General features: G+C 33.5%; 1 protein-coding gene across 1 annotated transcript in view; it reads right to left on the bottom strand.

Moving 5' to 3' along the window:
- Positions 1-11,644: 11,644 nt before the first annotated feature.
- Positions 11,645-18,787, bottom strand: part of LOC108678472 — an 18,765-nt gene continuing 11,622 nt past the window's right edge. Inside the window, exons 3-4 of the mRNA XM_047883398.1 lie at positions 12,956-13,082; positions 11,645-11,860 (exon numbers count right to left, since the gene is read on the bottom strand). Coding sequence (XP_047739354.1) covers positions 11,645-11,860; positions 12,956-13,082 — 343 coding nt within the window. The remainder of the gene's footprint in view (positions 11,861-12,955; positions 13,083-18,787) is intronic.

The raw sequence follows: 18,787 nt of genomic DNA, 5'->3' as shown, positions 1-18,787 counted from the left end.
CCTTTATTTTTATTGCCCCTCATTTCAAAAGGCGAATTTTCCTGCTTCAAATGTTGAAGTTAAATGAAAGAGAAAAAACCTTAGAAAATAGCATTTAGCTTTGCTATTCAATTACATTTCATTGAGAACGGACTCGGAAAATTCCTGGAACTTCTAAAGCATACACCATGAAAAATGTTTCTACCAAGTTTCGATGAATTTAAATCAAAATACAACTTTACTACGACAGGATCAATTATATTTATCACACTATTTACCACTTTCTGCGACTTGGAAATAGTTTAATGTTATAAACGGAAACATCGAAATCAAGAAAGGAAGTTCGATCATTTAGACCTGCCGGATTTTACGCTGAAATTGCAAAAGAAATTCGATATTATCAAATGCAATCGAAATCCATAAAAATGTTAAACCATACATGAGTATGAAATTTTTTTTCACTAAGAATTTGCAAGCCTAATCTGCTTAAATCCGAAGAAATAATAAAAATCAATCGCCAGCTCTTGGATGAGACCCTGACAATCAATAAAATGACATTGAAGATAAACAGAGAAACCTTCTAAATTGTATTATCTTTGTTCAAACATAATTACTAGAGCGGCTAGCTCGAAAGACGCTACGCTGCGAGCGGTTCAGCATTGGTATCTCTTATATATATAATGCTGAGCATTAAGTAAACGACGAGGTTAAATAGTTTGTTACTTTGTTCACTTCATTTAAATTCAAGCAAGTTGCTATTATTCAGGAAGTTTGCACAATATACATAGAAAATGAATCCTCGTTAGACGTACTGTAATGTTATAGAAAATAAATAAAAATAAATCAATTGAATATACCAATACACTGGAACGCACAGGCTAGTAAACAACGAACTAAGAGCAATGAACAGATTATAGTAAAATTTAACATAGAAATAAATAAACATTTAACTACAACATAGTAACTGCAACAGGTAAAGCGAGTGGATCACCGGCACTGGCCGCTGGCGCATGAATAGTGACTATAGTAGATGTTGCCAGAGGGAAATGATTAGAAATATATAATCTCAATAAACTAGTCCAATTAATCTCAATAATACAATCTAATGAACAGCGGCTACAGTTAGGAAAAATTCAATCGATCAGATACAATATAGCCCAATTTATATTTTGTATTATTTGATATATATGAAAAATTAATTAGAAATTATTTCCCTGATCAAAATCAAAATAAATGAAGAAACGTTTGTAATTGCATTATCTGAAATGAAAATAGTTTGAAACTATTTCCATGATCGAAAGCAAAATGAATAATGGAACATTCTCTATTGCATTATCTTTACTAAAATATTGGCGCAGAACTATTTTTTCTATCAGAAACTACATTATCTTTACCGTCGTCTTCCTTTTACTTCTACTTTTAATTGATAAATTTGACTGCATCATCTGAAGAAATGTTCGACTCCCTGATAATTTAAAATCATTTAATTTTCTGATCATTAATCGCACGTGCATACACAGGCAAATCCTGCCATCTAATTCTAGATTGATCGTGAAAGATCAATATTTTTTCAGAGCGTTCTGGAATTTTAATAAATTATTAAACCTAGGCATTTGGAAATACGAACAACGTATTATCAGAGTTTCGTCAGAGTTTCGATAAAGTACGTCATATAATAAAACTCACTCCTACGGAGTCAAGATTTTGAATAAAAATGTGCAAAAATAACAGTCGGTTCGACACGTTTTCCTATTCAAAGAGGTAACTAAAAATGTAATCAACTTTTCTGTGTTTCAACTTCAAAAAGCCCAGTTCAGATTTTGACTGAAGGTTACCTAATATGGATGGTAATAACTCTGAGCAACCCAAGCTTCAGACGTGGTGCGAAGAGACAAATTCAAATAAATAAATATTGTAGATGATTTCTAATCTTTATGTATCGTGCAGTTTCAGCAGACATATCCATAAAATAAAATAAATCTAATTTCAACAATGCATTATAAATAATATTCAAAGAAAGTCTAACGTGAACGGATCAGAAAACAACATTAATTTTCATGAATAAGTTTTAGATCGAATTTCGGTTAATGAATTTCATTCTCCTATTATTTGCTCTAAATTACTCATGGCAGTGATAGGTAACCCCAGGATAGCAAATAAAATAAGAAAAAATAAATAACATTTGAATATGCTGGCAGAAGCAGATTTGAATTGACAATAGTGAATGAATACAATATTTTAACTAGAATATGAATGCATACAATGCATACAATATTACCACATTAAACTTTTAGTTTTCAAAAATTTGCATGGGGCTGACGGATTTTACGACTTATAACGAAACTTGATTTTAAAGCTGTTGAAAATTTTTGTATTTGTGACCTTGCCGAGTATAACGAGCTGTCTTTGTTTTAACAAGTTTGTACAATGTTTGCTTTAATAAACATATCAGGGCAGCAGTCACTATATTATTAAATTTTATCTATATGAGTGGCATGTGAGAAAAGTAAGGCGTTTGTGCAAAAATTCAGAACAGCAAAGGTGTCGCGGGTTAGGAATTATAACGTGGTTAAATTTGTGATCGAAAAAATGTCTGATCATTTTTGAAAAAATCGGATGGGAACTAAATTTTGGATCGATCACGGTGTATGACAATTACATGAATAATAATTAACCTTTTTAAAAATTAATGTTCGATACTGCACCGTAAAACAAAAAGTGTCCGGTGGACCCTTCCCCCCGAACCTTTTCTGTTTACTTGCTTCATCAGGTGAATAAACAAGTGTTATAGAAGACGGTAAACTTTCTGTTCGACCAAAGTCTAATCATTCGCAAATTTTTTACCGACTCACAAGCCTTTAGTTTTAGGTTAGATTTCATCTTTTTTTTGGCTTCTGGCCATAGTTTACAATTTTTGGGAGATAGGCTGACTAGAAAAAATACTGTTTAAAAACTTTCTAAGTAATCGTTAGAGCATTTAAGTGAATTTCAGCAAGTCGCATCTCAAATTTAAAAAGTTAATAAACTCATTAACCTGCTGCATAGTCACCACTGGCTGGCTTAGAATGATCGATCAATATTTTAAATCCTACTTCAGCTCCTTAATACTCACTCAGTACAATTAAACATCATTAAATGGCTTCACTCTCCCATTAAATGGCTCCCTATCTCCCCTAATTAAATCTCCCTATCTCCCTATCTAAATTAACCGATACTACAGAGGATTATTAGGTCTCCACTGCAGCTATCGTAAAATTTTTGCTTAAAATTATAGTTCTTTGCGTTAAAGTTAGATCAAATAGGGGATGACATTTTTTAAGCATATTTTGCGACGAATATCGTATAAGACGACACATTCTTTCATTCTGACTTCACTTCTTACTAAGTCTAACATACTCCATTAGAAATTAAAACTTAGCAGCTCATTTTTCAGTTAAACCTCCTCCTTGATTTCTCTTCGATCACTCACTCTCTTGATCGGATAAAAAATTACATTTTTTTCGTCATCGGAACATTATCGATCACCATGTAAGCTATCCTACAGCAATCTACTCGAGCTCGCTACCTAATCCAAGCAAAGATTATCTGTCGCTGAGCGCACTCCCACTTGCCCACATATTAGCATATTTTTCTACCCTAAAGTGACCCTGCCAAACATCTGTGCTAGTCTTCCCCGCCTCAACCGCATGAGTCAGCGCCGCAGCTGCGCCGGCCGACGTCATCTGCCGACCGTGTCGCGGCCCCCCCTCGCCACGCCAAACTCAGCTCGGCCGCCCGCGCAGTTGCTTGCTTTGGCTTGAATCATCGTAGTTCGTTAAAAAAATCATGAATCACGCTATTTAATTATTCAGAGTATGAACTCTATGATCATCAACTTCTTGAAATTTTCTGCTAGTACACAAAATAAATCATATCTCAGCAACTTTCTTCGTCATTATATCGTATTCATCATATTATACAAATGACAGATTACACACCTACTCAATAAATTCCTCTCAAGTTTCACATCGTCTGTACAGATTCTCTAGAAATATTTTTCATGTTACCCCATAGACTTTTCTTCCTCCTCGCCCTTCCAATGGGTAATAATAATTTTCTTGAGCCTCATTTGGCTGACTTTTTTTCTCGACGCTGACGACGGTTCTACTTCTATTTTCGAAACTCAATCATGCAGCGCTGCTCAGGTCGGTGGTCTCTCGCTTCCTACGCAGTCATGTGTTACCTATATTATTTTATTATATTATGAGTACCTATATTGTTATAATATCTTAATGAAATATTTTTTTTGTTTACTAATTTAATTCTGCATGTGTTCAACTATGTCAACACAAGGTATATACCCACGATAATTACGTTGTCATATTATGAAGTCTTACAAGGATTAAAATGCACGCCCAGCTTTATGGTTTGAGTTAGTCAGGATAGATTCGCTCCTGATATAATTTTATTCATGCATTAATAATTAAATAATAACTTTGAAACGGAGAACATTCTCTAGTAGGCACTGTTGTATATCAAAATGTAAAAAGGTTATAATCGAAACAGTAGAAATGATAATTTTCGAAAAACTTATCAAACATTTTATAAATGAATTATTTAGAAACAAAAATACGGCAATGCTTGGAGGATATTTCTATCCCATAAACCATTCTTTCCCATTTTTAAGCCAAGAAATATGTGCTGAAATCTGTATGTCAAACCATGCGCATTATATTCTCACAAAATAATCGACATCAGAACGAATGAGCACAGCACTTTTCAAAGTATCTATTTAATTAGTAATGATTTAATTTTTTTAATGTAATAAGCTAATAAGCGTTATTTGAAATGATATTAATTAATTCATTTTGCAATGTCATCAGTAAAGCAACCACTTGAACAGAAGATTAACTTCAGATCATCTAACATTAAAATTTATATCATACGAAAATTGCCCAAGTTTTTATAGGCAAAGAAGCTAATCCGATCCATTATTAAACTGTGTGGCAAATGTTCATCAATCAACATTAAACATTAGCATTTTAATAGCAGGAGAAAATCAGCATCCTGGAGTTGAAAAAGAAATCAATCTCAATTAAAGCGAGTAAGTAGTTCACACATTTAATTGGTAAAATTAAAATCCTCTTTCTATTTTGACCTCCCAAAATCACAATTTGGTAAATCATTTATTACAGTTAAATGTATATTTTTCTGTGTGTATTGATTCTCTTCAGATATTTTCTTACTTAAATAAATTTTTTTCTCCCTTAATGCATTCTTCATCTACCGCAATAGAGTTTTTTATTACTGGTATTCACTGTCTTCAATTGAGCAAGTTAGTATTCATAAGGCAAATCTTTGAAAGATTATGTGTGTCTATACTCATAATTGGCAAAACTACTCGTAATTGTGTTGGTTTTGCATCTTTGTGTGAATCCTGTTGCATTGATGAACACACTCATCACAGTCTGAATATAATCATCATTAGGTGGATTTTTCATCATTTGGTGAATTTTTCATCTATTGGCGAATTTTTTATTGTTTTGAAAATTTCTCATTTGGTGAGTTTTTCATCATCTGGCGAATTTTTCATTGTATGGTAAATTTCTCGTCATTTGGTGAATTTTTCATCATGTGATGAATTTTTCATGATGTGATGAATTTTTCATCATGTGTTGAATTTTTCATCATTGAGTGAAGTGAATCAAGTCATTATGGTGCGAATGTACTCAGAATTCGGACGAAAAAGATATAAACTATTCATGCCTTAATCATTATAAATAACGTTTTAAACGTTCTGTAGAACTACATATTGCGCAAAAATATTAATTGCGCACAAAACTCTTAATAAGGTGAGGGTTTTTTACATGATATAGCATGCAGACTGTGGCGTCAATAGAGCGCCGTTGCCACCTGCGCTCCCGTAAATAACTCAAGCTTCCGCATACATTTTATGAGCTCGATTCTGCGTCGGAATGTCGGTTCTTCTTTGATGTTCATGTTACTTTCATTTGCAAGTTTACTACTAAACCACAAACTGATATATTTTCCTAATATGCACCTGTATGTTTCTTATTGGATGAAATATAGCTTCAGTTGAGCATTTAAATTTGTAAAACATTGATTTCTAAAGTATAGATATTAAATGAGATAACAGTTAATCACCACGAAAATGGCGTTTATTCACAGAGAACAATTAATATTATTGAACAAAACCACATCTAACTGAACAAAGTGAGAGCGATCATTTATAAATAAAAAAGAAAGCAAAAGATTTCATTTATGCTGTAATAGTAGTCGTCCCAAAGTACACAAATTTTCCGCATGATTTACCAGATTCACTCATTTACCACATTCAATTGGTTAAATCCTGCGAAAATTTTGCTTATTTTAGGATGATTTCCCACAATGAATGTGTCAGGATTTAACACATTGCATGTGGTAAATGAGTGACTGTGTTAATCCTGCGTAAAATTTTAGTATTTGGGACGACAACCATTAAAGCGCGAATTAGTTATGTTTGCTTTTCCATTTATAAATGATTGATCTTGCTTTGCTCAGTTAGATGTTGTTTTGTTCAATAATATTCAAACATACCCAAAGTTATCAGCGAGACTCGTTCAACAATTTGTCCTCAACTCGAAGTTATTCAACAGCTACCCATCCTAAAAGAGTATTAGAAAAATAATCCACCTGCCTTCATCTGGGATTTCGTTATTTCGTTTTGTTATATATTCTTTGCACGGTCAAATGTATTCTTTTACTGATAATGTGCAATTTAGGTTAGAAAAATGAAGATAAATCTTCATGTACCAGGTATTTACAGTCCCGGCACTCAAGTGTGGAGGTGACAGCTTGAATGTGAAGGATTTTTTTTTCTCTTCACAAAAAAATAGGACTTCAAGACTTAGTTGAAGATAAAATGAAAGTTTGAAAGTACATCGTAAGAAGGCTGGACCAACAAAACCTGTAACTCACGTCTAAATCTTCTACAGTAGAGTTCAAGCAATAGAAAATTCAAATTTTGATATTTTCCAGCTAGTAAAAAAATATGAATGAAAAATGATAGTCAAGATATTCTATATTTTAAATATAATTGCGTATATTTAAAGATTTTTAATATTATTCAACATGTTAGCCAGTGGACCATGACTTGAATTACTACTTTATGTAGCAATGCCGTCATTAAATGGTGAATTTAAATTGTATTTATTTTCAGTATGTGTGCATGGTGGAAAAGCTTTGATAATTAAAAGAATCTAACAACACTTATATTTACTGAAGCCAATTTCGATATGTAAGTATGCAGTCAAAACATTGATCATTGAAATACTCTTACAATTCTAATCTTTATTAACAAAATTAGTTTAGGGAGAAAGTCTATATTGTTGTTCACTATAATCAAACTAATTATTCAAACTTATATGTGCTCTCCTTAACTGAATGGTGCTGAATATATTCGTTAATTACGAATATCATCAGCGCAATGCGTAATTTTTCAGAATTTTTTCATAAAATTTTAAAATGACGAAATAATTTATTTTGAAAAATATTTTAGAAAAAATTGCACATTGAGCAGACGATATTAGTAATTAATGAATTTATTCAGCATTATTCAGTTAATGAGAGTACATATAAGTTAGAAAAATTACTTTGGTTATAATGAGCAATACTGATCTCAATACTTCAATCTCTAAATTTCATCAATTTTTCTTCTATCAGCACTAGAAGGTAAAATCAACACACCCGCTCTTATAGTTCGTTCATGCATCAGAACACCCATAACCCCAGCGACTAAAGGCGGTGTTACACCACTAAATGTGGCGCTAAGTGGCACTGAAGATCACAAGATATCGATAATAAATTTATTTTGTGAGATTTTCACATTTAAACGACAGATTTTAGCCCCAAACTCTTAGCAGACAGCGTCGGGTACGGGAACTTATTTTCGGACTGCAGATTTCGTTAGTTTCGCAAGCGCAAGATGTGTTCACTTTCAGTTTAAAAAATTGGCAAACAGATGACAATGCTTCATTTAAGTATTCAATTCTTTATTATAACCTACGGATGGCTTCTGATTAAAAAGCTGATATACTAGACAATTGAAAAAATCATATTGCAGAGCGATGCATTCCTGAGAAGTTAAGTTCATCTTTCACTTTTCGTGCAGAAATCAAACTGTAATTTGGGTTCAAACCCATAATTAAAACGAATATTACTCTGGTGAACTGCCACAATACAATGAACTGCTCTCTAATTCATGTTCCCATTTGTGATCATTGTTGCAATATGCAATCTCGATTTACTTTTTGAAACTAACAGAAATATTTTTATTTTATTTGTTAGGCTGTTCTCACGCATACAGAATAGCTCGACACACTCGATCTATTCATCAGTTCATCGATCAATGTATGACATCGATTAATAGGAAAATAAATGAAATTCATGAAGTTTCTACAATTTACTACAAATCAATAAACTTATTCAGAATACACATCAGTTCATCCGTTTACACATCAGTTCGTCATTTTACACATCAGTTTACAAACAATTGCTTCATCGACGCATTATCAAATGCTACACTTCTAAGATCAGTTATTTAAATTATAATAATGAAGCTCATGTTCTAGATATCTATGGAAAAGATTAGGAGGAATGTCTATTTATATGGGAAAGTATCACATGATGCAGGTCAAGTTATATCATCAAACAAGAAATTACGACAAAGTGTCGACGTTCAGGATATTTTCGATAGGCTCATTTAAGTAAATTTGGTCAATTTTGGTCAATAAAATACCACCACCGGCCAAGCATAGTGCACTCAGAAAAATAGAGTGGTCATCTTGTGCCAAAAGAGACACTCTTTCTTAACCACAGCAAGAACAATGAATGGACGTAGCACTAATGATTTTTTTTTGCCGGTCCAAACTGGGTCAAGATGACTCACACGTGAGCAACACGTACATCGCCATCTGGGGCAAAATCTCACTCATTTGTCTGGTATTTTCTCGTCATTGGTATCCGCCAATACATGATTAAAAAAATATAACTCAGTACTCGCTGCAGTGAGTGACAGAGAGCGCATTTTCTCGTCGACGAAAACGTGAAGTCACGGACGGACAGACAGACAGACGGACGGAGAGACGGACGGACAGACGGACATGGCGAGCAAAATAGTGCATTTTTTCCATAAAAGAGAAAATGCGCTAAAAATAGTTTTCATTTATGGATAACATTTGATAGAATATTGGGCATGTGAACTGCCGTATCTGAGCAAATGACTATGAGAGTCATTTAAAAAATACAGGCGCTGTGCTCTTCTACACATCGGAAAATGTTTCTTTCTGTACATATGCAGTATAACTCGTTTATCATGCCTTCTTCAAATTAAAAAAAATTACAAATTCTTGTTAATAAAAGTAACCCAATTTTCGTTTAAAATAGGCACAGGTGGTGAAGATTATTATTTTGATGAAATTATTTTTTGCTAAAGGTGACTTCAGACAATATTTGTAGATGAATCTAAAATTCAATCACTGGAATGGCAGTAGACAAAAATTTTATCTGATTGCAACGGAATGTCAGTGAATGAAAATAATGTTTTACAATAGGTATAATGGTTAACAATAATCCCAGGTAACGCGTGCGATTAACAATAATATTCATCGCAATCATCGAAATTATCGGAACAATATTTATCACAGGAATTGTGTTTATATATGTGATATGAAATAATCTTAGGGCAGATTTATTTCCACGCAATTTATATCAGTTTAATTAAGGTGGGTTAATTTTGCTAAAGTTGCATGTCCACTGATATGAAGGATGCACGTCAAGAGCCATTTGGTTCTAAATTAATTATCAAAGACCTTTAGAATACTTGTCAAGAATATAAGCAATTTCCAGATTTGCTTTTAGTACAAATAATGTTGTCCAAGAAGTGTTTGTGGGTGTCAGTATTATTAAGTGTATAAGAATCTGTGCTAGCAAGAAGTGTGTGTATGAGTATGTGAGTGTTAGTGTGTATGAGTGTCAGTAAGAAGCGCATGTGTGTAAGTGCCTGTGTTAGCAAGAAGTGTGCGTGTGTGTGTGTGTGTATGTGATAATACGAAATGTGTATGTTTGTGTTAGTTGTCGTTATCGCGGCAGGCCTTCCGATGCATGACAAACATTTCAGGCATGAAGGTTCAAGTACACATGTGTCTGTATTAGTAAGAAGTGCATATGTATGTGAGTATGTGCATGTATGTATGTGAGCACGAAGTATGTATGTGTGCACGAAGTATGTATGTATGTATGTGAGCACGAAGTATGTATGTGTGCACGAAGTATGTATGCTGTCTCTTATACACATCTAGATGTGTATAAGAGACAGCTGTGTCAGTGTTGGGTGATTGCATGACTCTGTGTCAGTGTTGGGTGATTGCATGACCTAGCATCAGTGTAAGGGGATTGCATGACCTAGCATAAGTGTAAGGTGATTGCACGTCTCATTATCAGTGTTCTCTGATAACACTGACCGCCGTTCGTGCTGGTGACACTGATAGCCACGCAAGGCTCGACGGAAGCCACATCCGTTGGACACTACACAGTTACACTCATTTAAATAAGTGTTACTGTCAAAATAACAATGCTTTTTAGTGCATTTTCTCATTTATGGAAATAATGCACTGTTGTGCTCGCCATGTCCGTCTGTCCGTCCGTCCGTCTGTCCGTCCGTCCGTCTGTCTGTCCGTCTGTCTGTCCGTCCGTCTGTCCGTCCGTCTGTCTGTCCGTCCGTCCGTCCGTCCGTCTGTCCGTCCATCCGTCCGTCTGTCCGTCCGTCTGTCTGTCCGTCCGTGACTTATATACTATTATGTACATCGGTTAGTATATTATACTATTATTCTTTATTAATATATTATACTATTATAGTATATTATACTATATAATATACTATTATGTACATCGGTTATATATAATGTAACTATTACATATAACCGATAGGTTACTTACAGCACGTTTTGCTGGCAATATGTTGTTGTTATGGTTACGTCCTAATATTATAATGATATTTCCGTTTCTGTTTCATCGCTGTAAGGTTTAGTAACAATAATAACTTTGTATATAAGATGGTGATTACCATATTGTATTTTCTTGGTTCACGATTTTCCGGATACTTCTAATTTAGTCGTTATAAAAGTTTTTTTTTCTTATATAATCGTAGTCACAAGCACAACATGCTCCTTCAAAGACTAGCTTTTTTGCTGTCATTTTCAAAGAGTTCAGCGGCTGTCCGTATTTTTAGCTGAAAAAATAATTTAATTAATTTACAATTAGGTATGAAATTAATTTTTCCAGTCAAATTAATTTAACTTTAAATTTTTTGATTAAAATTTCATAATTCCTCAGTACAAACGTTGAGAAAATCTTTCTAGAATCACTTATTAATTAATTCCTTCCGAAATAATTAGGTTTACCTATATATTTTATAATTCCTACATTTACTTTATAACTTTATAAATTTTTTATTAACTTTAACATAACTTTAAAATGACTTTAACATTCACTATCATATCGCGCAGAATCTTCCCGTCGTTCATCATGTACTTTAATAAAATTTTTACTATAGCGTTTTCTTCAGCAGCGAATAAAGAACTCTGGAATTTACAGACTTGGCCGTGACCTTCAATAAAGAACTACGTAGTCAGGTGCAGACATCGATTGCGGTGCTGCACCTGCTGGCAGCTGCACCTGCTGACAGCTGCACCTGCTGACAGCTGCACCTGCTGACAGCTGCACCTGCTGACAGCTGCACCTGCTGACAGATGCACCTGCTTCTGCTGACAGCTGCACCTGCTGACAGCTGCACCTGCTGACAGCTGCACCTGCTGACAGCTGCACCTGCTGGCAGCTGCACCTGCTGTCAGGTGCTCAGTATATTGTGCACATATATGCGACTAATTCTATATATTTTGACACGTCGCAAGTTAGTTAAACTGCTGAGTGCGTTCATTCCTTGAAATTATCAAATTTTAACTAAATAATTTTCAGCGAACTTTGTTTTCCAATATTTGCCCAAATTGCTTATTTTCTTATTCTGCGCTTTCGACAAATCCTAGTTTCTTCGATTTTCTATCACACTTTTATCCGATTAAAAAAAAACGATAAAATATAATAAAAGTATTGCTGCTAAAAATTATCGTATACTGTTACTGTTAATTAACAGCCTATTTGCTGGTTAATTTTAAAAATATGGTGTTAAAACTTGCAAACTAAATTCAGGCCATTGTAGACAATCATTTATTTTCCGCTTGTCATTTTATGTTTTGATTAATAACTATTATATTTACTTTAATTGTTATTACACTTCAAATTATTCTTCCATGTTTAGTGATTCTATGATTTCCTTAATTTTTTCATTGTTCATAACCTAAAATAATTGTTATTAATGGAAATATTAATATTTTGTACTGACTGTATTGATTAATAATTATTCTATTTACTTTAATTGTTATTACACTTCAAATTATTCTTCCATTTTCATTTATTCCATGATTCCCGTAATTTTTCCATTGTCCATAACGCAGAATAATTGTTATTAATGCAAATATTAATATTAGTTTATTTATTCTAAGACTCCAGTAATTTTTTATTGTCCATAACCTAAAATAATTGTTATTAATGTAAATATTAATATTTGTTTATTTATTCTAAGACTCCAGTAATTTTTTTATCGTCCATAACCTAGAATAATTGTTATTAATGTAAATAATAATATTTGTTTATTTATTCTAAGACTCCAGTAATTTTTCATTGTCCATAACCTAAAATAATTTGTATTAATGTAAATATCAATATTTGTTTATTTATTCTTTTTTATTGTCCATAACCTAAAAAAATTGTTATTAATGTAAATATTAATATTTGTTTATTTATCCTAAGACTCCAGTAATTTTTTATTGTCCATAACCTAAAATAATTGTTATTAATATAAGTATTAATATTTTGTACTGACTTTTGGCTTCTCGAGCTTGGCTGTGATTGGTCGAGGCCTGCGGGGGGCGGGGAGGCTGTGCTGCAGCTCAGGCCGCAGCTGAACGGGGTAGTGGGGCGGGGGAGAGGGGGGCGACGCCCGCTCTGACCTGCCAAACAAGAAAGAATTTGTAATTTATAATAACATGTAAGCAATCTAAAATAAATTGTAATTTAAATGTATTAATTTTTTCATTTTTCCCTGGAAAAGTAAGCAATCTAAAGTAAATTACAATTTTAAAATATGCATTTTTTTCATTTTTACTGAAAAATTTTTCCCGAGTTTATCAATTTCCTTATTTTTTCGAATCTGGCCGTAGAAATACTCGCCTCATTGGCATTTAGCATTATTTAAAAATACTCCAAGTCAAAACCATTCATTAAAATCATTATACATAAGAATTTTACATCAGTAAAAATATCCACAGTTCGTGCAATATTGGTACTCTTGAGTTACTAATTGACAATAACAAAAAATTATTAACTAACGTCGAAATAATTCGCATCCATTATCAGTGGATAACGATGTAGAAGGAGAACTCCGCTCCATACACAAAGTTACTGGGTCTCTGCAAGCGGGCCCTAACGTACGAGGATGAATCAAAATGGATCAACGGATCTTCAAAGGCCACACGAAATATTCAAATTTCGTGTAAAATCCGCAGCCACAACATAGAACTATAAACTAAATGCGTATAGGTTTACGAGCACAGACAATATATATACACTAAATGCAGGTATTTATAGACATTGCAAAGTGTTGGAGGTCAGGAAAAAGTAGGCTACCTACTCTTAATCAGCTGCTTCTCGAGAACACTATCTACCCATACTTTTTCTCTTTAGTCTTTGACAGAGAGGTGCGGCGGCTGAAGAAAACAGCGTTTTAAACAGCTTTTTAAGCGCGGCCAACTCTAGCCCGCTACAACGACAAATAGAAATTGTGTAATACATGTAATAGATGTAATATATATACGTCGAAATCTGCGTCACCGACCAGAGTTGGCAGTGTGGAGGGAGAATGTCTCCCTGACATTCTCGCTGAATGCCATGCAGTCATTCCACGAGGCAGGAATGTAACCTATTCCGCTAAATTCCAGATCTTCGAAGCCATTTCAATAATTTGCGTTTTACGCTTTGCCGTCTGGTCGAGCAAAATATTAGAGAAATGATGTGTACTAATTTTGTGTCTAAATAAATAATGTCTAAATAGCGATGCAATTTTAGCCTTCATATGGGTCATCCTGACTCAGTTTAGCCCGGCAAAAGAGTATATTGTGAGTAAGAGAGTGTGTCAATATTAGGACAATGTTTCCCATTCATTCCCCTGAGTGAAATGTGTTAATCGGTGGATGTGTTCTAAGGGTTTTCATGGTTTTATTTCAAGCAGTCATAGACCTACCAGTTTACCGAGATATTGTTAAGGGATGCAGCGCAATAGTGTTTATTACAGTTGGGTGTCCTGATTTTTTTGTTTTAAGTCACCTCAGACGTGACCTCGTTCAGATATGCTTTGCACTTATATTATCAGTCTGCTTATATTGCAAGTTCACAAGGAATTTAAAATCAAAGAAAACGCCAAGCTAATTCACCATATTGATATTGAATATATCGATATGGTGAATTTGACTGGCGTTTTCTTTTTTTTAAAGCAAAGAAAACGCCAAACAAATTCACCATATTGATATTGAATATATCGATATGGTGAATTTGACTGGCGTTTTCTTTTTTTTTAAAGCAAAGAAAACGCGAAGCAAATTCATCATATTGATATTGAATATCGATATGGTGAATTTGACTGGCGTTTTCTTTTTTTAAAAGCAAAGAAAACGCAAAGCAAATTCATCATATTGATATTGAATATCGATATGGTGAATTTGACTGGCGTTTTCTTTTTTTAAAAGCAAAGAAAACGCCAAGCAAATTCATCATATTGATATTGAATATCGATATGATGAATTTGCTTGGCGTTTTCTTTGCTTTTAAATTCCTTGCTCTGCACTTATTCATTGCTGTGTGATCCAGCGCGGAGAGAAGCTCCGATTCTTGAGTCCAAAGTAAGAAGTAGAGCAAAGAGAAAACACGGTTATATTTTTGTCTTTATTTGTATTTGTCGTTTGTTTATTATAGTTTTAACATAATATTCATTTAACATTTTTATTCATCCTATTTTTTACCACTATACCCACGACAATATATACCAATTTTTCATCTAAAATTGACATTTTTAAATCGAGCTACGGAGTTTCACTTGTGTCTTATCAAGCTATCTAAAGAGCTCAAAAAAGTTCTTACGTTTTTTAAGAAATAATATAGTTAAGCCCAAACACTCTTCTTGATCCTTCCTCCGGAGTGACCGGAAATATATTTAGGAATATTGTTAAACGTTGAACAAATTTTTTGGTACAACATCAAATTCACTAAATTTTTACTGAACCTTAATTGATTGCTGGATCCTTCACGTTGAACTCAATGCGATAGTACAGAAATATTTTTTCCGCATAATATTGAAGTTGTAAAACCCATAACAAAACCTAAATGCTTGTTTCTTTTCATATATGTTCGTGTTTTTTCCAGGTATAACCAAAAGGCGATTGCATTTGCATCAATGATAAGAAAAAATTTTGTCATCACGTAAATCCAGAAATTTGTTTGGTTATTTTTTCGTTTTTAAACACAGTTTCGATTGCTTATTTTTCTACAATAAAAAAGTCTCACATATCATCATCAAGTTTCTATCATCCGAAACAAGAATAAATATCTATCATCCACAGATGATAGCAAAGCCCTCGTGCCTCCGTTTCTAGGATAAGACAAAATACCGAATATACCAGAACCGAATTTTATCGGGCATGTTCAGGGGCCATACTTTCAAAACTCGCTAAATGAATGTATGTACTTACGCTCTATTTTCTTGTCTATGATTGGTGGGTTTGGCTTGAAAGGCCGTCAATGATTGGCTGATGAACTTACGATCTCTTAACTTTTTTGAAAGTATAGGCCAAGTACAATAAATAAAGGCGTGTGGTTCTAGTATTCGTCACCAATGATTCATTCATCAATGATTCATTGATTTTCAAGTAAACATTGCGATCGATCTTGCGGTAAGCTCCAGTTCTTGGAAATGGCGCGATCACGATTCATACACTCAAAAAAAATATGGGTAATTTTGTCCGATTAGAGGCCCAATTTCTGCCCGTAGCACTGATACGTCCTTTGGCCGAACCAAAGTAGCATCGAAAAGGACAAGAAATGCATCGCTACTTAGACAGATTCTTACTCATTTCTTCGAGTGCATGTACACAATATCACTCAGCTCCCTCATAAAAGTTTTACTGGTACCCAACTCTCAATAGGTTAATTTTTGCTCCCAAACACATCTTTTGCTCATTGTTGTTAAGGGATCATTATTTATTTCTCTAGGATATGAATGCATGCGTTTAAACGTTTCATTCATTGTTTTAGTTTATCTGCGCGATTTGTTCACTCACATTGAATGCAGTGCATATCACTAAATATTCTCATACACACAATTCAAAGTCATCTAAATTTTGAATATAAATGATATTTGTATGAAAGGACTAGTTCACTTGACAATCAATATATGCGTGAATGAAATTAATTTACTGAACAAATTAGCCAACCTGAGCACAAAATAAACACAATTTTATGAAGTATGAAATCTTAAGCATAGGACACAAAACTACCAGTGCACTTAATCCTACAATGCACAGAAGCATGAATTTGCAAGAAGTTCATTTGATTGTTGCCATTTTTCCTGTCCCGAATTATTCTCGTGTAAATAGAAAAAGCGATGAATTCTCTCTGAAACTTGGAATTCTTTTTGGAATCATCAAACTCTAAAACGTGTAAGCCGTTTTATAAAGCAGCATTAGCCACCTCATTAATTAAGCATTTTTAAATATTGATGAGAGCAATTATCTTCTCACAATTGCTGGCAATACGTTTGTATCTTATAGTTACTAACCAGTATAAATTTCTTGCCTTATATTCAATGCAACGCTTATCTTAACGCCTCTTTGTTTTGTTCGAGTGTGCCTAGCAACGAAACGTCGACTGTGTCGGCGTCAGGCGCAGCTTTCGCCTTCAATAGCGATGACTTCGACCAATCAATACCAAATAAGGATTACGGCCACTAATGTTCTCGATATACATACTCGTACGAGAAATTATTTAGATTAAGGTACAGACTTTAAAATTTCACGATATGCAATATCATATTACGTACTCTCATGAGAAATTAGTTATATTACACTGCAGGCTTTAAAATTATATTATATGCAATGTCATAATATTGATTTTTCTGAGACTGCAGGAAGAAGAATTCGTATCACTGTTTTCGCATTCCCTACCCACGTTAAATAAATTAAATAAATATACTAATTACTATATATTATATATACTATAAATACTATATATTATATATACTATATATTAAATTATAGTAATATACTAGAACTTTGCCTTACTTATGATAGCAGAAATTAAGACTTTACTGCAAGACTAAAAACTATCATAAACTTGCCATGTTTTTTACACATGAGAAGTGAGTTATATCACATTGTCTGATATTCATATCACTTAGGGCGGCAGGAGAGATTGAGTCTTGACTGCAACATTTCATTACACGCATACATGGCAGTTACGGTGGATAGGTATAGGCTTTTAGAACGTACAGGGTGAACCAGAATTAACTGACCCTTTTAATTTATTAATAAATAAAAAACTAAGAACGTTATGAAGTTGAAACTTGTTTTATTTAAAAGAACATTTTTATGGTAATATTGTATCCTATTACAATATTTTATTATTGTATTAGTTAAAATATTTATTATTTTCATAACGTTCTTAGTTTTTTATTTATTAACAAATTAAAAGGGTCAGTTAATTCCGGTTCACCCTGTAGTTTCAGTGGAACTGTTCCTTATTAAAAGCGTGATATATCGTGCGTTACAGTTGCAGTCATGAAAGAAAGAAATTGCTCCTATAATGTAGGTTTAGCTAGTGAGAAAACTTTTGTATTTCGTGCATTACAGTGAAATTCTGAAAGATGAACCGAGTGTTGAATTTGCGTATTGTGTGATCCTATATTCCAAGTAAGTTAGATGTAACTTTATAAAATATATTGTCACGCCACTGAAATTTGCATATTAGGCTGATGATTTTATAAACAGTTGTGTGTGTTCGGTATCGATAGAATTTATAACAGGAAATGGTCAATTATTACATTTTGGTTAATTGGGAAAAATATAAATATTAAAATATGGTTAATAATGGCAATCGAAAATTTGAAGTCTTATTTTAAATAACCATCGTTGAATTAGCTTTAATTTACACCTTCTGTCATTTACGATGTTCAGTTCACTTTTTCAAAAAGAAGTAATGAGAAAAATTCATTTGTTTACCTTGCTTCTACTTCTTCATTTGTTCCCATGTGTGCTGTTTCATTGTCTGCTTCATCGCCGGTTTCACTTCCTCCTCGTTCTTCATTTTCTTGTTCATCTTTATCTCTTTCTTCCGCACTTATTGGACTATCATCATTTACTTCACCCGTGGCATCTTTAATGCTGTTTTCTGTCTTACTTCTACGTGTTAGTCGACTCAAGTTCAGGCTAAAAAACGGCATGACTATCAATTGAAACTGGGACCTGAACCCGTTTTTTTCCTTCAAAATCGAACCAAGAAAAATAAATTCATTTTGGATGTAGATATGAGCAGTCCGAAGTAGTATCCGGTAGATAAAAACGATCAAAAAATGGGCAGATTTTTGCAATAAAATCTTCGGACAGTGAGCTAT

The sequence above is a fragment of the Hyalella azteca genome, unplaced genomic scaffold (assembly GCF_000764305.2).
Source record: "Hyalella azteca isolate HAZT.00-mixed unplaced genomic scaffold, Hazt_2.0.2 contig12792, whole genome shotgun sequence".
Taxonomy (NCBI): domain Eukaryota; kingdom Metazoa; phylum Arthropoda; class Malacostraca; order Amphipoda; family Hyalellidae; genus Hyalella; species Hyalella azteca.
The sequence above is the reverse complement of the archived record's forward strand: the minus strand, read 5'-3'. Positions and strand labels throughout refer to the sequence as shown.